This window comes from Schistosoma haematobium, chromosome ZW (assembly GCF_000699445.3).
Source record: "Schistosoma haematobium chromosome ZW, whole genome shotgun sequence".
Lineage (NCBI taxonomy): Eukaryota > Metazoa > Platyhelminthes > Trematoda > Strigeidida > Schistosomatidae > Schistosoma > Schistosoma haematobium.
Window position 1 is genome coordinate 15,332,128 of NC_067195.1, and position 24,104 is coordinate 15,356,231.

Sequence of the window (24,104 nt, forward strand, 5' to 3'; positions counted from 1 at the left end):
TCTATTGTTGGTTACCGACTACCATGGGACCGCAGCCTCTAACGTCGCCCCACTGCCTTGTGGATTAGACCCTCTAATCGAATGATCGAGGAGTACCACCTTAAGAGAACAACCTGATTCGGTCTAAGCACCCGGGTAGTATCCCAGTCCACACACAAATCAAATGATAATTATTAATGGAACAATTGCTCTTTCTTCAACTCACATCCAGACACGTCATATTCACAATCATTTGATAACATTCGTTTTTATTTATTTTATACTATTCCGCTTATCTACCCCCTTTATTCTCATTTGGTGTATTTTACTCTACAGTTCAACATATACAGCAACTGGTCTTTAGTGGAAACCCTGCACCACATAAACGATCTTCAGTTACTGACTAGTCGGAGGTTGAATGCTACCACCGACTGAAATTAGTGAAACAATATTTCCGAAATCACGTATATCATTCAAACTATCCTCCTCCAACATTCGCACGCTAATGCGGATCCGACAACACATAGGGTTGGCTATGTCTTTAGAAAGTCTCAACACTGGCGTCTGTTATCTACCCCACACCCATATTCATGTCTCAAGTGTAGTACAGTAGTGGCATCGGGCCCTAACCATACAATCATCAAAGCTGAACACGAGACAATTGGGAAAATAGATATTCCTCATTTAACGCGGAGACAAACCCAACGATGGAGAAGGCGGGAAGAATGAATCCAATTAGTTCGAATTGATGGGATGGCATAGTTCAGCATTGCAGGCGTGAAGCACTTATGCAACAGTCTCTTAGCTATAATAAATATATTGTTCTTTCTCCAACCTAAATGTGTTCTCCGCCATATACTGATGATTGTCACAATACGAGTGAGTCAGGATAGAAAATGATGTGACATCCACGTAAAGTCTTGTGGATTAGGCAGTTACATCATAGCAAACCTACAATTTTAGGACCGCGTCTACTATTAGGGCAGTACGAATTTCGAATGTGGACCATAATTCTACAGTACTACAATTCACTATCAATCTTTCACTTCAGAAAGCCCGTTTCACGTGTGTTTGTCCGGCGACCCTGCTCCACCTTCATCTGGTATCGCCGCCTTCGGTGTCGCATCAGAGCTTAGGCAGCACTGGTCGACCGGATACTTATCAATAGTGGGTCATGTTCTGTAAGGTCAGAAGGTTCCATCAGAGTGGTAAGAAATCGATGTGAAAAACTATGTCTTCTCGTCATCTTCGCCTATCCCCCTATTGATTGATCCCAAATATGATCAAGGATGAGTTTTATCACCAGTTGACTGTTCTTCTACAGAACGTGCGTCCGATCGGTATTGTGGTACTGACCGGAGACTTGAATGGGCGTGTCTGACGTCTGGGCACGGAGGACAGTCGTTTGGGTGGCCAATAGGAACCTGTTGGTCGCAAGTCGGATGACGATGACCGTCTACTGCAACTGTGCGCAGGATACAGCCTGTCAATTGCTAGCACTAACTGTGGGCACAGTCATCACCGGTGTACTACCTGACGCCCTCCCTTGACATTTCAAACCTGGACTCAGATAGATCACATCGCGATTTAGCTACCGTTGTGTGTTTGTGTACAAAATTGCCACTCGTTTTGGCGTAACTATCTAAACTCTGATCGCGCCCTTGTGTTACGCTGATTTTACGTTTTTAGTTCCCGTTCTGGTGAACGATGTATTGATTATTTCCTAGCCCTCCGCCAAATGTCAGAGCACCGTCATAATTATTGCAAGTCAAGAGTCGAAGAGTATTTCTGGCATCAGGCCCGCCTTAGATTCGTTGTACACGCAGTGAAAACCAATTGATAAGGTTTAATACGAAAATTCATAACAGGTTATGCTTCTTTAGTCGGTCTCAACAATGTTAGATTGGTGTCTATGAAAACTGTTTCTATTGTGAAAGTAGCTGGTTGAGGCTAAGGACTACTGAAGAATATATCTGGACTAGGAGTGAGTTGAAAGAAGTACCGTAGTGATGACCATGTATAGGTATAGGTTCTAACCTCACAGTCCTCATAGCTGGACATGAGATAACTGGGAACGCGCGGACAATCAATCAACTCAATTAGATGGCATGACTCGGCCTTGCAGACGTGGTCATTTTTGTGCAACTTATTTTATCCATATTAAACACGTTGTTCTATTTCCAGTTCAAATGTGTTCTTTAAAAACGTTAAATATTATATTGCTGATTTTACTATACGACGAGTCAGCATAGACAATGGTGTGACTTCCATGTAAGATCTTGTATTTTACGATTCCACATCACGACAAATCTAAGAGTTAAGGATGAGATCTATTGTCATAATAGTAATGATAACGAACTAGACCATAATTATACAACCAAACCAGAATGTTGGGGCGGTATCAAACCTATCACATATTCCCGTCTTCACCATTTCAGGTGTATTGTTTTTTAAATCCAACAACACTACAAAGTCACCCTTATCCGAGGTTCTGGTGCGTTTACCCACAGTGTAGTGAGACTACGACAAGTGAATTACCATGGGAGAAGCATAAGGCTCTTTAATCAGCAGTCGTATCAATCACCAGAAATATATCCAAGTCACAAAATACAAACTACTTTCAACTCCATCCTCTTACACATCACCTATTGGATAAATCATTTATTTAGTTTTGAAGCAATCATCTCTTAGGCCTTGAATTATCACATCAAATGGTTCTGGATGGAATGGAAGAAGCTTTCGTTTGACGAGCATCGTATCTAGCAGCAGTGGTCCACCGATTGAACACTACTAAATACCTGGATTCGTGCCCGAAACAACAATATGTGAGCGTAGAGAAACCAATCGGTGTATATAAGATCGTGACGAATACACTGGATATTGGAAATTAGACTGCGCGGTAACAGATCCAACCTTGACACAATAACGCTAAGCCTTACCAACAATTTCACTATTTGGATCAGCCAATGGAAACAAGACTGGCCCCATCCACCCACAACATCACTGGCTATAAATATCGAGCTGTAATTGTCTCGTTAATTATCTTGCCTAGCCGAGTTCAGTAGGAATGTCTAAAGTTAAGGTAAGTTATATCTTTTGGATACTACGTTATTTGATACATAGTATCTTTGCACTTGGTCCAGTATAATATACGGTGCTTATAGGTTAAGCCAAAAGTAATGTTGTTAGTTTTGGCGAATATCTGTCGTTTATATGAATGTCATTCAGAAAGTGACCCTTGGTCGGTTATTTTTTTGTTAACACTAAATTTAACCACGTAAATGCATTATTCTTGTCAACAATGTCAAATCCAGCTTTTCACACGAATCAGGGGTCACTATGCGCTTTCTCAAGCTATGTATTTATCACATTCTAGCTATCTTATGACATAAGTAGACTTTTATTAAGATCCGAGTGTATATATTCCCACTAGACACGTATTCAGCCTAAAACGTTTTCTCAAAATTAAGTGAAAATTAGACTAATTTCGAAGAGAAGGACGCACTAAAAGTTATATCATGAAGTCGGTCCTTCTACAGCTTGCGCGACTGACGTAGACTAACTCTGTCTGACTCTGTATATTTCTAAAATAACTGCCCACCCATATTTCGCTTATGACGATTTAGTTTTGTTTAAAATTGTCTACGCTCCCATCAATAGTCACCAACAGCAAGTATTTTGATATATGTTCAAGTGTACGGTTTTCGATCATATCCCGTTTGAATTCATTGATTCGAAAATGCTTCTTTTAAAGACCCGAAAGTCAGAAATCAAACTATCTAAGCTTATGTACTTGTTCCTTTTACCGAGTCCTTAACCATTGATACTCAACACTTGATACTATCAGAAGGAAATTGGACTTCTACGACACTGCAAATCGCACAGCTTAATCTCTACCTCCTAAAGCCTCCTACCAGTAAAAAATAAGAATTACACTCTGAGATTCTTGTATATATAAAGGTGTATGCACTTGACAATTGATCAGTTCAAAACCGATTGTTTCTACCCTGTTCATCTATACAGAAACATGACTTTATTAATTGTCCGCTTTACTTATCCCATTGTATTGGCTTACTAAATGAAAGCAAACACAAAACTAGCAATTAAGACCTAACGTCATTGTGGTTCAGGACAAACTCGAAAAGTGAAATTAGTATCGCTTTTACGGAGTGTAAAGTTTTGGGAATCTCTAATCTCACTATGTAATGTATAGTATATTAGAAAAAGTTGTGGATTTTAAGCGGTGACATATGAACTAGACAATCCAAGTTTCATCCATTAAGTTGTAGATGTAAGGTTTACAGTTGTTCAGTCTAAATTAAATGTATTGATTCGAGTTTTAAGCACTTTTAGTCTATATAAAATGTAATTATTCGTACTTCTTTGCATATTAGGTTGGAATTATTGGGGGTTCTGGATTCGATGACCCAAATCTATTCAAAAAAGTAGGAGTGCGACAAGTGACTACTCCGTTTGGAAAGCCGTCAGATGCTCTTATCGAAGGTTTTGTTGGAGATGTTGCATGTGTTGTGCTTCCCAGGTAACCATTGTTAGTAAAAATGGCCTATTCGTTATAAAATTATTGACTTGGCTGGAATAAGTAATTGTATTGAACTTATTGTATGATAGTAATTTTCCAGATCTGTCCAAAACTTACTCTAGGAGCTATGAATGAACTAGAGAATAAAAACGAGAAGACAATGTACGTTATCTATCTACCACACTGAAGATTAAATGGGTAGTCAATAAAGACTCCCAGAAAATGAAATATTAATATTCCGAGAAAGCGGAAGGTTGTAGGAATAATATAATAACAAATCTAAAAATATTATGGTTTGAAAATTAAAACTGCTATCAAGATCGTACAATTTTTGGAGGGCATAGAAGAAATTACTGATTACCTGTTTTTTCCGGTTAGTTCTAGTGGCAGCTGAACAGCACTTAATTTGAAAGCTGTTTAGCTATCATGTCCAAAGACGTATTAAAGTCATGGGAGGTAGTATTTAAAAAGCCCATCGCATATTGACTGAAGGTTTTGATGCTATTCACAAACAATTTACTGAACTTCTGAATGACATGTACGATACTTCTGTCGAGCGCGAACAATCGTTTACGAATAACAATGGTCATTACAAAACTTATTCAGACATCTTTAGCTCGAAACTGCCAGGTTTAACAGAAATAGGGCGAAACTAACCACATTACAACGTTTAGTATCCACTACTCGACAACGCGGTTAGTTTCTTGTTGGCATCAAAGGGAACTCGAATGGCTTTAAACCAATTCGGTTGACGTTACATAAAAGTGATTTTGTCTCTGCGATCATATGGGGCATCATATATGTACCCACATGCTTGAGCGTCTTGATTATTTACAACAATTCACACATATGATCTCGCTAATCTTGTATTGTTTTGCATATTGATAGTGTTAAGCGAAAGATCACATATAACCATGTATTAAGGCTTAATTTAGTGCGAATTAAGCGGTTTATGTTTTCATCACAGCAAAATGATAGCATCATGAATCAGCATATATCTGTAAAACCTTTAGGACACAGCGCATTTACTATCTTATTTTTCTAATGACTGAAATTCATGCATATTTTATTGCAAAAGTCTTAACTGTACAGACTACAAAGGTCTGAATTTTCTGAAAATATTGATGTTCGAAAGGCACTCAAAACGAAGATTTTCGTGATTTTAATTAACTTCCTATTAGAAAGCTGTTAACTGTTGTGCTGAATCTGGTATTTTTTACGTTTGTAGAAAATTCATCACGATTGACTAGTTAAATGATTTCCTACTCACTTTGTCCCATCTTGAGGTTTCAAGATGGTAATATAGGAGTCTGTGTAGAAGAGATGTTTAAAATAGTTTTACCTCAAGACAGAAGCGGTCCAGTTACTTTCTTCTAGGACCTATTTTATAATTTATTGTGACCATATGTAAATAGTCATAAAGGTTTACTTTTTCGGTAAAAGCGGTCATTTCGGCTGAAATTTACTTGTCTTTCAAATGACTTGTAGTGCTTAGAATTTATTTGGGTGCTATTTTGCGTAAGGAAGACTAAGAGTTTTGCAGTTTGGAGACATTGATCCGCGTTCTGAGTGGCTTGTTCATATTTTATTTTGCAGACATGGTAAAGGACACTTAATTCCGCCCAGCGAAGTCAACTATCGCGCCAACGTTTGGGCGTTGAGAGATCTCGGGTGTACTCATATATTAGCTACCAACGCTTGTGGTAGTCTACAGGAGGACTTAGTACCTGGAGATTTCGTTGTTCTCAATCAGTTTTTGGATAAAACTTGGGGTCGTGAAAATACGTTTTATGGAAGTAAACCTGATTCATTGAAAGGAGTCTTACATATGCCGATGGCAGAACCATTTTGTGAAAGAACACGTCAGGTTAGATATTAAGCTAGTTTTCTATCGCTTGACTTAATAATTAGGGAAGTATGTAAAGCTTTTTTACTTAACTCTATTTACTTAAAGGTGTTTGGTGTATAATTGTTATGACATGTACACTTTGACACTAGATTTTACAACTGTTCAACCTAGTTTGGTTTGTTTCTATAAGTACTTTCGAGTATTTACATTTTATGTTGCTTTTTGCCCATAGTTTGTAGCTCATCCGTTCAAATTAAAAAATGTGAACTGCTTCTAAAACGTTTTTAAGAGTATTCATTCCGAATAATTAACAATCACGTTAACTACACGATATTTTGTGTTCCTAGGAAATGTTTAGATTTTTTGAATTGTGTCATATTAGTGTCTACTGATTCCATTGAGTACTATTTTATGAAGGGTAATGTCTGTCACTTTGTTTTATTGATGGTTTGTGGATGTTGTTTAGTATTACTTGTTAGGCAGTTCTAAAATTGTAGTCCTTCAAAAACACAAAAGAATATCTGAGAAGCATCTTCTGGCCAATTGACTTTCACATATTATGACCATATCAAGAATAGCTCGAATACACACCACAATGTCCTTTAGATGGCCAGCGAATTCAAATGATCATTCTGTAGTTTTGAAGTTAGTTAATAAATTGTACATATATACGTATGAAAATATCAGTCTTGTTTATACTGTCAAAAATGTCATCAATTTTCATGTGTTGGCAGATGAATTGGAAATGTTTAAAATGGAATATAAACAAACCATTAGTCCACTGTGTACTGAAGTGTGCATTTTCTAATGACCAGGACTTCTATTAACCTAAGAATGAGCCACTTACAATTGTTTGAAGGCCAACTCCATGGTCTTTTTTCAATCATATACCTTGCTATCAAGTGGGACACAGTTGTCTGCCGCTGCGCCTAACTATTCTTGTTATATTGTCTAACTTCGAAGATGTTTCTGGGCATCTTGCTTTGTTTCTAATTTGAGAGCTGAATTACTTCTCCATCTCACTACATTTTCAAGGTTTACAAAGTGAATAATTATTTCAGTTGTTAGTTAACCTTATTATTTATTTAGCAGTGATTTTACTTTCATCTCTTGATCTTACTAATCTCAAACTGGTTGACTGTAGTATTACTGAGTGAAATTTCGGAATGTTACACCACGGTCGAATGAAATATGTTTGTTCGAGTACGAGAATAAAATTTCGTAGACAGTTTGCCTTTCAAACTGTATTAATATAGTGATTTTGCATGCTCTTGTCAGTCAATCAGTCAGTAACAACTTAGAACTTCGTACGTACGTACATCAGTTCGAGTTGCCATACCACATTAGCACAGAGATGCAGTAGTCGATTCAAATCCCGTAGTGGTAGTGGCGGTAAGAGTATAAGCAGTAATCAGAAAGATTAGGGTTTGAAGATGTTATTCAAGGAGTATAATCCAGTGAAATAAATTTGGAAAGAGGAAAAAAGGGACATGAAGAATTCAGAAGATCAGAATTTGGGAGAACACAAAGAGTCCTGACCGTTTTTGCTACCTTGACTTGGTGATCGGGCTTGCCTATCGTGATAAAGCAACCGAGCTATACTGGATGGAACAACTGTTCTTCAAGGTCCTACCATGTCAGACAGGTCGGTTGAAGAGCGGTAAGACTAAAAGCAGCAAGTCCAAGGTCCGAAGGCGAAGTCGTACTGCTGACTGTACAGAGGTGTGACAGCAGTAAGGTGTTTCCTTCAGACAACCAGCATGACAGCGATGCTGCCTTCCCACAAGGAGGGGTGGGGTTAGAAGCGGTCGACCCTAAAAATGCACACCTCGCCTTATCCCACGGATATCCGTCTCCGGCGGTAAGGTCCCAAAAAGTACGGAGCTAACACAACAATTACCCATAAAAAGGTCGTGTGTGACCGACCTCAAGCAGTTGTCCCTTGGGCACTGCTGTCACGCTCCCAGGTCACTAAGACCACCTCTAATCCAGTTTCCTTTTCAGGTACCTCCAGAAGAACCCTTCCACGGTGTGGGCAACCGGGGAGTGATAACCGCCCTCATACCTCTAACAGCACTCAAGACCACTGTATTCCTAATCAACCTCCGTCTTCACTTCCTATTACTCCTCCTACATCGACTCTCACCTCTAAACTTCCTTTTTCGGCTTCGTCCTCAAATGTCACGATAGCCAACGACTCTAGTGCTCAAAACACTGTCCCAGGTCTACTGAAACCTCGCTCCAAACTACACATTGGAACCTTCAACGTATGCACTCTATGTCAAATCGGTCAACAGGCTTCCCTGGCTAGAACCCTAGAATCTCGTACCATTGATGTATGCTGCGTCTCTGAAACACGCATACAGGATCCCAGTGTGGTCATTCACTTGACCTCACCTCGGCAACACGGAGAGCCAACGAGATACTCCCTCCGTGTATCTGGTGACGCGATGGCCAGCTCTCGTGGACTGGCAGGAGTAGGGATAGCACTAAGCATGAGGCGGAACAAGCATTGTTAGAGTGGATCCCCGTTAACAGTCGTTTATGTACTGTTCGGCTAAACGGCTACGTAAGAACTCGGAAGGATAGGAACACACGTCGTTGCCTTTTTGTCGTTTCTGCCTACGCTCCCACCGACCGCAGCTCATATAATGTGAAAGATGAATTTTACAGAAAGCTTTCTGAACTTCTTCAGAAAGCTAAACGCTCAGACATAGTACTCGTAGCAGGTGACTTTAATGCTCAGATAGGTAGCTTAAACCAAACAGAAAGGCATTTAGGTGGGTATTTTAGTATTCCGACACAGCGAACAGATAATGGTGATCGTCTGCTGCAACTGTGCTCAGACAATCGTTTATTTTTAGCAAACACAAATTTTAAACATAAGGAGAGACATCGTCTAACATGGCGACTCCCTACACCAAACCAACGATGGACTCAAATAGATTCACAACCTCATCGACTGAGATGGTTGGGCCACGTGTTACGTATGTCCGTACACCGATTACCACGACATGCAATGCTAACCGACGTTCGGGATGGTTGGAAGAAAGTTATGGGCGGCCAAACCAAAACGTGGCATCAGTGCTTGAAGTCGCAGACTTCTGGTCTGAGCCATGTTGGTAGATGCAGACTACTTGGTTGGGGTCCGCGTGACTATCGTAACCAATGGTTAGAGACTCTGGGTGACATGGATCAGAATCGATCACAATGGCGTCGGTGTATACACTCTCTGCCTTTCTTTCTACGAACTAATTCTTTCTTCTTGTACTATATCCGTATTGCGATCTTTCTTTTGTATATTGCCACCTCTGAATTAACTAATTTTATGAATTCGGTGTTCATCTTGTTGTGTTAATGTGGTATGGCAACTTGGACCGATGCATAAATGTGTCTGGTCCTACGTTGTAGCTGACTGACTGAAAACACAAAGAGTGGATGCACCAGCGCCATTGCAAACGATTTTGAGCCATGTCATTCAAGCTCTCTAGCCATCGATTGCTATCATCTCGCGGTCTTCAACCAGAAAGTCTACACCTACCAACATGACTCAGTCCACTTGTCTGTGACTTCATGGATTTATGCCATGTTTTGGTCTGGCCATCCCTAGCTTTCTTCCAACCTACTCCTATGCCATTGAACATCGCACGTCGAGGCAGTCGATGGTTGGGCATACGTAACACGTGTCCCAACCATCTGAACTGATGAATTTTCACTACTTCATCAATCGATTTGCCATCCTTATCTAGTACCCGTTTTCTAACAACTGCGTTACTTATTCGATGGTCCCAGGATATACGAGCAATGTTTCGAAGACACCTATGATCAAATAATAGTAACCTACGAATGTCTTCTACTCTTACTGGTCATGTTTCACTGCCACAAAGTAGAACGGAACAAACTGCTGCGCAGTAAACCGGTCCTTCGTTTGATAGACAGATATCTCGCCTACGCCATAAATGACGCAAGTTGGCAAGAGCTAGTCGAGCCTTCTGTATCCGTGCTGGAATTTTGTCACACACCAGACCACAAGGGCTGATGAGACTTCTGAGATAAGTGAAGCGGTCGACACGCTCAACTACTTCACTCCCTATCATTAGTTCGGGTGTCGATGCAACCCAATCCTGAAGAAACATTTTGCATTTCGAGGGGTGAATCGCATGCCGAACATGGCTGGATTGTTGCTTATAGTGGTCAGAAGACTGCATTTTGTCAGTGTCTTCACCAAGTAGAACTGTGTCATCGACATATTCTAAGTCAACAAGTGAATCTCTCGGTAAAAGTTCAACTCCTGGAAATTAAGATGGAGAAAATGTTGTCTCTGAAAGCACGTCAACGACAAAGTCATACAAGAATAGAGAGAGTGGACAGTCCTGACGAACACTACTGGAGGTAATCAATTCTGATGACAGTTCGTCATAAGCTCTCACTCGTCCAGTTGTGTTTGAGTAGAGAGCCTTTACAAGGTTAATGTACTTCTTTGGTACTCCTTACAGTGACAAACACTGTCACAGAACCTCACGATCAACAGAGTCATATGCCGCCTTGAGGTTGAGAAATATTACTATTGTGGGGCGTCTGAATGTGTGTCTATGTTCTAGGACCTGACGTGGTGTGAATATCTTGTCTATACAACCACATCCAGGTTGAAAATCAGCCTGGTTTTCTCTAGTCTGCTCTTCGCGGGGTTTAGTTAGGCGTCGAAGTATTATTGAAGCTAATATTTTAGACACTGTGTTAGTCAAACTGATTCCTCTGTGATTGTCACAAGAGGACTTTTGTCCTTTCTTATAGACTGGCACAATCAGTGATTGAGACCAGTCAGATGGAATTACGTTCAGTTCCCAAATTCTACCTAAGACCTCAGTCAATCTCACTGCTAATACTGAACCACTATCCTTAAAAACCTCAGGAGTAAACCTGACAGGGCCTGCTGCTCTCCCTCGTTTCAGGTTTCCTATAGCTCTTTCAACTTCGTAAAGAGTTGGAGGACTTATATTAACTTGCCATTCAGGTAGACTGGTGATCGTGGGAAACGGAAGTGTGGCTGAAGGCCAGTTGAACTGATCCCCAAAGTGTCCTGCCCATCAATCCAATCTCCTAGATTGAGAATGTATAATATGTCAATCTTTCTCTGAGATTGTTTCGCTAACAGTCGGTTTCCTAATACCAGTTTCCTTAACAAGTTTGAACAGTTGTCTGCTGTTACCTATTGCCGCTGCCTTTCCCATCTCTTGCTTTCGCTACCCACCACTGTTCACGATCATTGCGTAGGCTTCTTGTTAGCTTGCGCTTAAGCTGACTCTGCTCTTCGTTATGTTCAGAGCCAGATGGGATGAGTTTTCGAGCATCTATCAGTGCGGTAGATGCTGCTGAGATCCAGTGTTTCTCCCTAACTTGTGGTTAACCGTACTAGCAGATATCACTGCTGTTTCCACAGCTTTTCGAATATCATTCCACGCTGTTTCGTGGTATGCATCACATAAATGGCTGCCTAACTTTTTTTCTAGTTGTTCCTGAAATGTATTCTTAGCTTGGCTATCAATAAGTAGGACCCTACGAGGCTTCCTTGCAGCGTCTTTCCTACGTCCAGTGGGACACAGACAAATACGCGCTCGCACTAGAGCATGATCTGAATCTAAGCATGTACTCCAGAACGAGCGACAGTCTTCTATCGAGTCCCTCCATCGGTGGCTGATAGCGATGTGATCTATTTGGGTCCAACGTTGGGACGAATTCGGTGTTCGTTATATCGAAAGATGTTTTTCCTTATGCTTAAATATAGTATTTGCAAGAAACAGGCGGTTATCTGAGCATAGCTGCAATAGACGGTCGCCATTATCTGTTCTTTGAGCCACGACACTATAAGATCCACTCAGGTGTCCTTCCTCTTCTCCTAGTTTACCTACTTGAGCATTAAAGTCACCAGCCGCTATCACTACATCAGAACGCCTAGTTTTTCGGAGGAGGTCGAAAAGCTTTCTGTAAAACTCATCTTTTACATCATCTGAGCTGCAGTCAGTGGAAGAGTAGGTAGAGACGACGGAGAAGCAACGACGAGTGTCGCTATCTTTCCGAGTCCTCACTGTTCCGTTTAGTCGGTCAGCGCACTAACGACTGTCTACTGGGATGCAGTCTAAGAGAGCTAGTTCTGTCCTGGGACTCAACGCTATACTTACGCCGGCGAGGCCACAGGAAGCAGCATCAGGGCTTCCAGATACACGATGCATGAATCTAGATGGTTCTTTGTTTTGATATGGTGATGTCAAATGAATGACACTACTCGGATCCTGTATGCGCGTTTCGGAGACGCAACACACATGGATAGCGCGAGATTCTAAAGTCGTAACTAAGGAAGTCTGTTGTCCTATTTGTCACAGTGTTTGAACGTTGAAAGCTCCTACATGTAGTTTGGAGTGTGGTTTCAGGAGATCAGGAATAACGTTCTGGGTACTCGAATCATTTGCACCAGCGGTGCGAGGTGACGTGAGAAGGGTTATTAGGATGTGTGGGGAGGATTTGAATGTTATCAACTTGGTCTCGTGTGCTGTTACGGGTTTGAGGGCTGATATCACTTCCCGGCTGCCTACACCATGGAAAGGTATTTCTTGAGGAACCTGAAAAGGAAATAGGATTAGTGATGGTCTTGACGAGCTGGGAGCGTGACTGCAGAGCCCAAAGGACAACTTGAGGGTGGTCGCGCACGGCCATATCGTGGGTGTTTTTTTATTGTGTTAGCTCCGTTCTTTAAAGGGCCTTATTGCCGGAGACGGAAATCCGTGAGTTAAGGTGAGGTGTGACACTTTTAGAGTGGACCTTTTCTAACCCCTTCCTTCCTTGTGAGAAGGCAGCGTCGCTGCAGTTTCTGGTTGTCCGAGGGAAACACCTTACTGCTGTCATACTCCTCTACAGTCAGCAGTACGACTTCGCCCTCAGACCTTGAGTTACTGCTTTTAGTCTAACCGTTCTCCAATCGACCTGCCTAGCATGATAGAACCTGCAGGAACATATGTTCCAGCCAATATAGTTCGGTTGGGTCATCACGATAGGCAAGCCCGACCATCACGTTAAGGTAACAGCTACTGTCGGTTTGCATACTCTTGAGTGCTTTCAATTCAATTTTTAATTTACATTTCATTATGAAACCTGTTTAAATAGCTTTTTATTTCATAGCTAACACCAAGAACTGATTTTGGTTGAACATTGAAGGCTGGGAAGCGCTAGACAGACGTTTCGTCTTAATATGTTATAAGTCAGCAGTTCTTATCCACGACCCCATCATGGGTCGAATCCAGGACTTCCAGTTGTTGTAGTGAGCACTTGGCATTTAGACCACTGACCCGACATCCAATAGTTTACATGTTTAAATTCGATCTTAAAACGATATTGGCCAACCACCTAGTTTTATTAGTAGGTAACTGTTGTACACTTGAAGTAGTTGATCTTCAATAGTCACAACTTCTCACTTCTCACTTAGTCAGTGGTGGGCACATTATTATTATTGTTATATAGTGAGGTTTTGAAGTTTGTTAAATTCCATAGTTGACATTGTTGATTGAATGTTGACGCTTAAAATAAATTAATGTACAAAATGTTTTGTTAACAAGGCGCATTAACTATGCCAGATACATTCTAGTTTCTTGCAGTTGTTAATTATCAAATGAGTTGGAAGTTTGTGTATTGTTTTGCTTAATAAATGTTTTAAAGCTCCTACAATATAATGATGCATCGGTAAACAGTTGGTCTCTATTATCTACTTAATCATTGATGAATGATCATGAAAATGTAAAGGAAAAGTTAAACACTGAAGACGTTTTTGCTTGAATTCTCTTTTTTATAGTTTAATAGTAACTTGTTCATATGTCTCGTACATTTTCAGATGTTAATCCAGGCGGCCAAAAATAAATCAATAAATGTTTATGACAAAAAAACTATGGATAAATCCGCCTGTATTCATCCATGTGTACATACTGAAGGTTCTGCAGTAACTATCAATGGTCCACGTTTTTCAACTCGTTGCGAATCATTTGTTCATAAGGCAATGGGATTGGATATAGTTAACATGACATTAGTTCCTGAAGTTTCATTGGCTCGTGAAGCTGGTTTAAGTTATGCTTCTATAGCAATTGTTACAGATTTTGATTGTTGGAAAGCAGATGAGGAACATGTGAGAAAGTTATACTTACTGGCTACTTTTTTATAGTAATTTATAGATACACACATAAGGATGTCCAATTATTTTGTTATGCTTCCAGTATGAGGTTGTGAATTTCAATGAAGTTGTGATTGTATTCGTCTTTAAATTTGAGGATTTTCATGCATTGTTAGACTTTTTATTTCTAGGAAGTCCTAAAGTAAAGTATAATGGTTATTAATTGTTGGTTAATATGCCGGGCTACTTTCATTTATAGTTGTTCATAATCGATAGTAAAAAATCTAGGAAGTTTTGTGACTTAGTAATTAAAGCACTCAGTTTTTTCAACCAGTAGATTTCAGATTCGAATCCAACTCGACTTATTTCTGTCTGGTCAGTTAGGTAGTATTATTATTCCTTCCACAGAAAAGTGTGACTCAAATCCGAGTATGTAACCCTTTACTTAATATACGAGGCACATTATAGTTCTTATAGTTGCTTAACCAACCAAACACCAATCTTTTCACTAAATAGATGGATAATTAGTTGGTAGTAGAGTTTAATTTCTGATAGAAATTGCATGACATGATTAGCTGGTTTCTTTTTGACTGGAATCATTGTCATTCATGTTTCCTGTTTGATTGATGGATAATAATTTAAGCATAGAATCAGACTACAACGGTGGGAATATTAACTGAATCTGTTATAACAATGCCTTTTATTCATTCTATGTTACTGATCGTCTGAATAATCAAATGATGTTTTATGACAGACATATTGTCATATTGCATTGTACTAATGAAACTTTAAACAGCTAAAAGCTGAATAATTATTACAGGTAGTTGAATACCTGGGATCTGATTTCTAGTTCATTCCACTGAATAGAATAAAGTTATTACTTTTAGTAAATAATGTTCTCCCAAGGGTAACACTCGATACAGTCTTTTATGCAATGGATAATTAAACAAAACTAGGAAAGAAAATTATCCGGCACTCAAATAATTCACATTCACTGATGGATGACCTTAATTTCCGACCAACATAAAACCTCTATAACCATCTAAAGGTTAGTTTTACTGAATATGAAACATAAATCATTTCTCGGTCTACATATATATTATTGACTTTCCACAGAATGCTCAATTTATTTGAAACTATCAAGTTCAAACTTGGCATTGATACCAACAAACTCATTTTTGATGTATTATTTCATTTTTACCAGGTCTGTGTTGATATGGTTTTGGAACAGTTTCGTAAAAGTATTGTTCACGTTAGAGAAATTCTATTAGAGGCTGTGGCATTGATTGGTGCTGAAGACTGGACAAAAACCATTGAAGCAAATAAGGTATTTTGATTTTCTCTCACAGACTTGTCTTTTTTACGACACGACTAGATATTAGTGACACTTCATTTGCTATCACAATGTTAAACAATTTACCTAATTTCGTTTGTCTAAAAATTCTGAAAAGTATGTTTTGAACTATTCAATATTACCATATAAGATTCAGTCAGTATCATCCTCCAGACACGAACTCAATACACACTGACAGAATTTGAACACTTTATGTCTGTTAAATTAAGCTGTCTATACAAAGGCGATAAATAACCGTAAAATGTATTTGCATCAATAAACAACTGTCATGTAATTAAAATGCCTTGAGTGTGAATATACTATTAACTAAAACCATTGTTAATATTTGATAGTCAACCTTTGTCAATACACAGTTATATAAATTCGAAAGTGTAAGATACAGTTTGAGCACATGTCGGATAAGGTGTTATCTATTTTAGTTGTTGTTATTTTCTCATTTAAACTTGTATTAATTATCTGTTATTGGGGGTCGATAAACAGATATTATGTTTTACGTATGTGATACTGCCATGAAACTACGCTTATTTGAAGTAGAAGTTATTTGTGGTCATTCCACCATGGAATCGTTTAAGAACTAACAATTTGTTGCAGCAGTCTTGTTATCAAGGTTCAGAGAGTAGTCTCCTTAAAACAATGTCTACCAATTCTAAAAACAAAACACTCCGTTATTATCTCAAGATTGGCTTATCTAATTCATTGACCAAGTACATGTTCATGTACCTAGTTTTGGACCACACTGTTTATAAGGTCTAGTAACACCAATTATTCGAAAGTTTGAGTGTGCTGCATTGGCTTATTAAAGGAAGCGATCATCTTTCAACCAGTGGATCTCAAATCTCGACGTCACTGCATCTAGTTTAGTTTGACCAACTGGATTGTATCACTAGGTCTGATGTGAATGATGCGGCTCATAGTAGTAATATTACTAATTGCATCAATAAAGTTTCAAAACATAAAGATTGAGTTGGCTTAGTATGATTTAAAGAATGAGTTTCAACTTACCAAGTTGAATTTAATGTACTGATTCTAGTTATTGTTTGGTAAGTCGGAGAGGGGTTCAATCACTAATGAACCATTAGTGTTGGTTCAATGGACTGTTATTCTCAGTCAACACAAAAATAGGTATATTTTACATTCATTTAGGTTATAAACAATTTGAAAGAGAATTTTGTTTCTTCTTTATCAATAAACAATAACAAAACCTGGTGCCTGACAAATAAAAGGAATCTGTAGTAATTCAATAACTACCAGGGATTATTATGCAATCCAATTTTCAGTTAAAATATGTTACGTTCCGTACTTCATTATTTTAAGCAACTTAACCACACATATGTATTGAATGCTCTAAAGAACTATGTCACACTGAAGTAATTTCCAGCATTCATTAGCACCTTTCGCTTCATGAATCGTATAATAATTTGTTTTCTAAATGAATCTTTTTATTTACAAGCTTTGCTTTTTAATTCTCGTTTTACAGGCGCTAGTGTCCAGCTCGCGTCAAGACTTGCTTCATCAAGAAAGTAAAGGCAAATAAATATGAGGATAATCGGAATTTATTGTCTGTGAACATGAACAAATGAAGTTTAATTGACTATTTTACAAATAAAGATTTTAAAGAATGTTCTTATTTAATTGACAGTAATTATGAAATTGAATATTTTTCATGACAAGTGTTTTCTACTTTTAATTGGTTGTTTTGTTAGAATCCTATGAAATTTGTATTTGAAAATAAAACTTAAAACAATAAAATGAGCAAGCATTTTCTTTTTTTTTAATTCGGTTCAGTGTAAACAGTTAGAAGTGAATTCAATCAGGCACACAGCCATGAGTAATGTAGAATCTGGCACATTCGTTTTTAATCAGTTCAATATGTTTCTATACGCTATGTTTATCAAAACTGTGATATATGCGTGATGTATTACATGAAATCGAGTTTGCAATGGATTCTGGAGATCGTTCATAACTGACACCATCTGATGTCGAGGACTAAAATCTGAAGATGAACACAAGTGACAGCTCAAAATAACTTAAATCAAGTTATTCCCCTGTTTCTCCAGGTAAATCTCACTAAGATAGTCTAGGAACAACTTTCTAGACTTATTATACGGAAGAAGTATTTAATTTCCGGGGCATTCAAGATCATATTTTAGTAGTAATAATAAAATGACCAACTAACCTAATATTTTGAAATCAACTTTTAGTTAGAGTTTTCAATTGAGGAGGTCCGTGGTTTGGACTCAGGTTCAGTTATGTATTTCCTCATAAAGTTATTATGGCATCCATTTTGTTGTGGCGTCGCCCTTAGCATGTCTAATTCTTCTATATTATCCTAATAGTATAGTCACTGGATTTCATCACTCAGATATTTAAATAGATTAATTTTATGTTGCGGGGTGTGAAGCACGTCCATCGATTGTTTTGACATGTGAAGAATAAGATACCGTTCAATGAAATCCGTCTCTCTAATAGGTTGTATGATCTATGCAGTAGGACTGTGCTGAGTAAAGAAGCTTGGACGGAACTGTATATTCACTGACTTACGCTTGTTACTCCCAATGTAGCTATAGGCCGCCGAACCACTCTGCCCTGGGCATTCCTTTCTAGTTCTATCCAATTGTTGTTCATTCTTCTTATGTCTGTCTCCATTTCTCGGTGTAATGTGTTCTTTGGTCTTCCTCTACTCCTTTGGCCTTGAGGATTCTAAGTGAGGGCTTGTCTCGTGACGCAGTTGGGTGCTTTCCTCAATGTGTGTCCTATCCACTTCCAGCGCTTCTTCCTGATTTCTTCCTCCACTGGGATCTGGTTTGTTCTCTCCCACAGTACGTTGTTGCTAATAGTGTCCGGCCAATGGATCTGAAGTATTTTGCGTAGACAATTGTTAATAAACACCTGTATTTTCTGGATGATGGCTTTTGTAGTTCTCCAGGTTTCTGCCCCATACAGTAGAACTGTCTTGACATTTGTATTGAAAATCCTGACCTTGGTGTTGGTTGACAGTTGCTTTGAGTTCCAGATGTTCCTCAGTTGTAAATATGCTGCTCTTGCTTTTCCGATCCCCGCGCCTTCACATCTGCATCAGATCCACCGTGCTCATCAATGATGCTGCCCAAATATGTAAAGGTTTTTACATCTTCCAAATCTTCTCCGTCAGTTGTGATTGGATTGGTGCATGCTGTGTTGTATCGGAGAATCTTGCTTTTCCCTTTGTGTATGTTGAGACCTAGTGCTGCTGAGGCTGCTGCTACATTGGTCGTCTTCAGCATTTGTTGTTGCGTGCGCGATAGAAGAGCTAGATCATCTGAGATGTCTAGATCGTACAACTGCACCTAGCTGTCCACTGTATTTCATACTTCCTTTCAGATCTTGACGTCTTCATGATCCAGTCGATCACCAGGAGAAAGAAAGAGTGAGAGTAAGTTACTTTGCCTGACACCGGTTTTTACTTCGAACGAGTCTGTGGGCTGTCCTCCATGCACAATTTCGCAGTTTAATCCATCATAGGAATTCCGTATTATATTGGCCATCTTCTCAGGCATGCTCCTCTCCTATTGCTTGTTTACTTCTGTGTATTCAGCTTGTGCCTTGGTTTTCTCTGCTCTTGTTCGGCTGGTGTTGATTGCTGCCTTCTTGTTCCTCCTTTCTTGAATCATATCCAGTGTATCAACAGTGATCCATTCCCTGTGATAGTGCTTCTAGTGGCCCAGAACCTCATGACATGTTGAAGTGATTGCCTCATTTATCCCTTCCCAGTTGCTCTCCATAGTAGTTCCCTCTTCATTGAATAGATCGTTAAAGGCCTGGAACCTACTACCGAGGGCTATCATGAATTTGTTAAGTTGGCCAGTATCCCGAAGAAAGGCGTACTGAATTTTTGTGATGTTGTCCGCCCCGTCGTCAAGTGCTTCTCGAGTTTCAATTTCATCTTGGCGACCAGCAAGTGATCTGAGGCTATATCAGCCCCTCTTTTGGTTCTCACATCCTCTATCGTCCTCCTGAAATTTTTGTTGATGCAGATATGGTCGATTTTGTTCCGTGTAGTGTGATCCGGTGAAATCCATGTGGTTTTGTGTATGTGTTTATGTGGCAATATAGTGGCGCCTATGACGAGTTTATTGAAAGCATATAGGTTTGCAAATCCCTCACCATTTTTGTTTCTCCCAGTCCATGTCGTCCCATGATATCTTCATATCCGATGTTGTCCATTTCAACCTGAGCATTTAGTCAGTCAGTCAGCTACAACGTAGAACCAGGCACATATGTGCATCGGTCCAGGTTTCCATACCGCATCAGCACAACAAGATGAACACCGGATTTATAAAAGTAGTTAATTCAGAGGTGGTAATATATAAGAGAAAGATTGCATATAGAGATATAGTACAAGAAGAAAGAATTAGTTCGTAGAAAGAAAGATATGAAGCGATTTTAATCTTAGTTTAAGGGAAGATAGAGAGTGTGTACACCGACGCCATTGTGATCGATTCTGATCCATGTCACCCAGAGTCTCTAACCATTGGTTACGATAGTCACGCGGACCCCAACCAAGTAGTCTGCATCTACCAACATGGCTCAGACCAGGAGTTTGCGACTTCAAGCACTGATGCCACGTTTTGGTTTGGCCGCCCCTAACTTTCTTCCAACCATTCCCAACACCGGTTAGTATTGCACGTCGTGGTAATCGGTGTTCAGGCATACGCAACACGTGGACCAACCATCTCGGTCGATGAAGATTCACAACCTCATCAATTAATTTACCATCATTCCCTAATACCCTGCGTCTAACCTCATTATTACTTACCCGGTGATCCCAGCAATATTCCTAAGGCGTATGTAGTCAAATACTTGTAGCTTACGAGTATCTTCAACCCTTAATGACCATGTTTCGCACCCTTAAAATAAAACAGAACGAACTGTCGCGCAACATACTCGTCCCTTAGTTGATGGACGGATATCTCGCCTTCACCATAGGTGACGTAAGTTGGCAAAAGCCAAAGGAACTTTCCGAATCCGTGCTGAGATTTCGTCAGACACCAACCCATTACGGCTGATCAGACTTCCAAGATGAGTGAAGTTGTCAACGTGTTCAACTACTTCACTCCCTATCCTTAGTTCAGGTGTTGACGTAGACCAGTCCTGAAGCAACAACTTGCATTTAGAGGGAGAAAAGCGCATTCCAAACATTCTGCTATTGTTGCTCAGTGCTACCAAAAGATTCTGCATTCTATCAGTGTCTCTACTAAACATGACTATGTCATCTGCGTATTCTAAGTCGATAAGTGGACCTCCTGGAAGGAGATCAACACCCGAGAATTCAGTCGACGAGAATGTTATTTCCACTAGTAGGTCTATGATGAAGTTAAACAGAAATGGGGAAAGTGGACAGCCTTGACGGACACCACTTGAGGTTGCAAAAGTAGATGACAGTTCGCCATAAGCTCTGACTCGATTGGTAGTGTTCGAGTAAAGAGCCTTCACAAGGTTTATGTACTTCCGAGGTACGCCTTTCAATGACAGACATTGCCACAGAATCTCGCGGTCTACCGAGTCAAATGCTGCTTTCAAGTCGAGAAAGACCACCCTTGTCGGACGCCGATAAGTATGCCTATGTTCTAGAATCTGACGAATGGTGAATATGTGGTCGATGCAGCCACGACCAGGTCTGAAGCCAGCTTGGTTCTCTCGTGTTTGCAGTTCACAAGTCTTAGTTAGGCGTCTGATAATTATCGAGGCTAGTATTTTAGATACTATATTTGTTAAACTAATCCCTCTGTGGTTGTCACAGGATGATTTTGACCCTTTCTTATATATTGGGACGATAAGTGATTGTGACCAGTCAGATGGGATAACGTCTGACTCCCAGATCTTAGCTAAAATATTAGTAAACCTAATCGCTAAAATTGGACTACCATCCTTAAAGACCTCTAGAGCCAATCCATCTGGACCAGCTGCCCTTCCTCGTTTCAGATTAAATATAGCCTTTTGAACTTCTGCTAGAGTTGGGGGACCTACTTCAATGTTCCATTCACACTGTCTGGGAATGGAGAGTAGTTGTAGAGTAGCTAAAGGCCAGCTGAACTGTTCTCTGAAATGTTCCACCCATCGTTCTAAACGTCTGGACTGAGAGCAGATGAGGGTGTCGTCTTTTTCCGAAATAGTCTCACTTACACTTGACTTGTTAATTCCAGTTTCTTTTATTAGTCTGTAGAGCTGTCTTGTGTTCCCTATAATCGCCGCCTTTTCCATCTCTTTTGCTTTCGTTTCCCACCACTGCTCACGGTCGTTCCTTAGACTTTTGGTTAACCTAGATCTGATTCGTTTGCGCTCTTCATCATGTTCAGAGCCTGACGGGATGAGTTAACGAGAATCCATCAGTGTGATAGACCTTGAGGAAATCCATTGATTCTTTGTAACCCTTTGGTTTAAATCACTAATAGATGTCACTGCTGTTTCCACAGCTGTTTGTATAGCTTTCCAAGCAACATCTGGGTCAGCCTCGTTTTCAGAACTACCTAATTGGGGACTCAGTTGTTCTTGGAACCTATTTTTGGTTTTCTCGTTACTCAACTCAGTTCTAATGGATCTTTTTAATGTGGCTTTTTTGCGTCCGGTGAGGCGCAAGCAGATGCGTGCCCGTATTAGGGCGTGGTCGGAGTTCAAGAAAGTACTCCAGAATGAGCGACAATCTTCTACCGACAGTCTCCAACGATGACTGATGGCAATATAGTCTATTTAAGTCCATCGTTGGTTTGGTGTAGGGAGTCGCCATGTTAGACGATGTCTCTCCTTATGCTTAAAATTTGTGTTTGCTAAAAATAAACGATTGTCTGAGCACAGTTGCAGCAGACGATCACCATTATCTGTTCGCTGTGTCGGAATACTAAAATACCCACCTAAATGCCTTTCTGTTTGGTTTAAGCTACCTATCTGAGCATTAAAGTCACCTGCTACGAGTACTATGTCTGAGCGTTTAGCTTTCTGAAGAAGTTCAGAAAGCTTTCTGTAAAATTCATCTTTCACATTATATGAGCTGCGGTCGGTGGGAGCGTAGGCAGAAACGACAAAAAGGCAACGACGTGTGTTCCTATCCTTCCGAGTTCTTACGTAGCCGTTTAGCCGAACAGTACATAAACGACTGTTAACGGGGATCCACTCTAACAATGCTTGTTCCGCCTCATGCTTAGTGCTATCCCTACTCCTGCCAGTCCACGAGAGCTGGCCATCGCGTCACCAGATACACGGAGGGAGTATCTCGTTGGCTCTCCGTGTTGCCGAGGTGAGGTCAAGTGAATGACCACACTGGGATCCTGTATGCGTGTTTCAGAGACGCAGCATACATCAATGGTACGAGATTCTAGGGTTCTAGCCAGGGAAGCCTGTTGACCGATTTGACATAGAGTGCATACGTTGAAGGTTCCAATGTGTAGTTTGGAGCGAGGTTTCAGTAGACCTGGGACAGTGTTTTGAGCACTAGAGTCGTTGGCTATCGTGACATTTGAGGACGAAGCCGAAAAAGGAAGTTTAGAGGTGAGAGTCGATGTAGGAGGAGTAATAGGAAGTGAAGACGGAGGTTGATTAGGAATACAGTGGTCTTGAGTGCTGTTAGAGGTATGAGGGCGGTTATCACTCCCCGGTTGCCCACACCGTGGAAGGGTTCTTCTGGAGGTACCTGAAAAGGAAACTGGATTAGAGGTGGTCTTAGTGACCTGGGAGCGTGACAGCAGTGCCCAAGGGACAACTGCTTGAGGTCGGTCACACACGACCTTTTTATGGGTAATTGTTGTGTTAGCTCCGTACTTTTTGGGACCTTACCGCCGGAGACGGATATCCGTGGGATAAGGCGAGGTGTGCATTTTTAGGGTCGACCGCTTCTAACCCCACCCCTCCTTGTGGGAAGGCAGCATCGCTGTCATGCTGGTTGTCTGAAGGAAACACCTTACTGCTGTCACACCTCTGTACAGTCAGCAGTACGACTTCGCCTTCGGACCTTGGACTTGCTGCTTTTAGTCTTACCGCTCTTCAACCGACCTGTCTGACATGGTAGGACCTTGAAGAACAGTTGTTCCATCCAGTATAGCTCGGTTGCTTTATCACGATAGGCAAGCCGGACCACCACGTCAAGGTAGCAACAACGGTCGGGTCTGAGCATTTAGGTCTCCCATCAGAGTAGTCGATTCCTTTGTTGGGCAGTTCTGGACGATTGACTGCAGTCTATTGTAGAACTGATCCTCAACGT

The 24,104-nt window shown here is 40.3% G+C and overlaps 1 protein-coding gene across 1 annotated transcript; it reads left to right on the top strand.

The window, feature by feature from the left end:
- The first annotated feature begins 2,866 nt into the window (after window positions 1-2,866).
- Window positions 2,867-18,526, top strand: MS3_00002857 (uncharacterized protein). The gene is made up of 6 exons (XM_051210510.1): window positions 2,867-3,061; window positions 4,374-4,519; window positions 6,116-6,386; window positions 14,248-14,535; window positions 15,725-15,847; window positions 17,352-18,526. The coding sequence occupies exons 1-6, from the start codon at window positions 3,047-3,049 to the stop codon at window positions 17,406-17,408; spliced, it is 900 nt and encodes a 299-aa protein (XP_051070507.1). The 5' UTR covers window positions 2,867-3,046; the 3' UTR covers window positions 17,409-18,526.
- The last annotated feature ends 5,578 nt before the right edge of the window (window positions 18,527-24,104 follow it).

Bases quoted from the DNA above. Each gene is read 5' to 3' on its own strand.
- MS3_00002857 (XM_051210510.1), top strand. The intron at 6,387-14,247 runs GTTAGATATTAA...GTACATTTTCAG, and splicing joins TTTGTGAAAGAACACGTCAG to ATGTTAATCCAGGCGGCCAA. The intron at 14,536-15,724 runs GTGAGAAAGTTA...CATTTTTACCAG, and splicing joins GGAAAGCAGATGAGGAACAT to GTCTGTGTTGATATGGTTTT.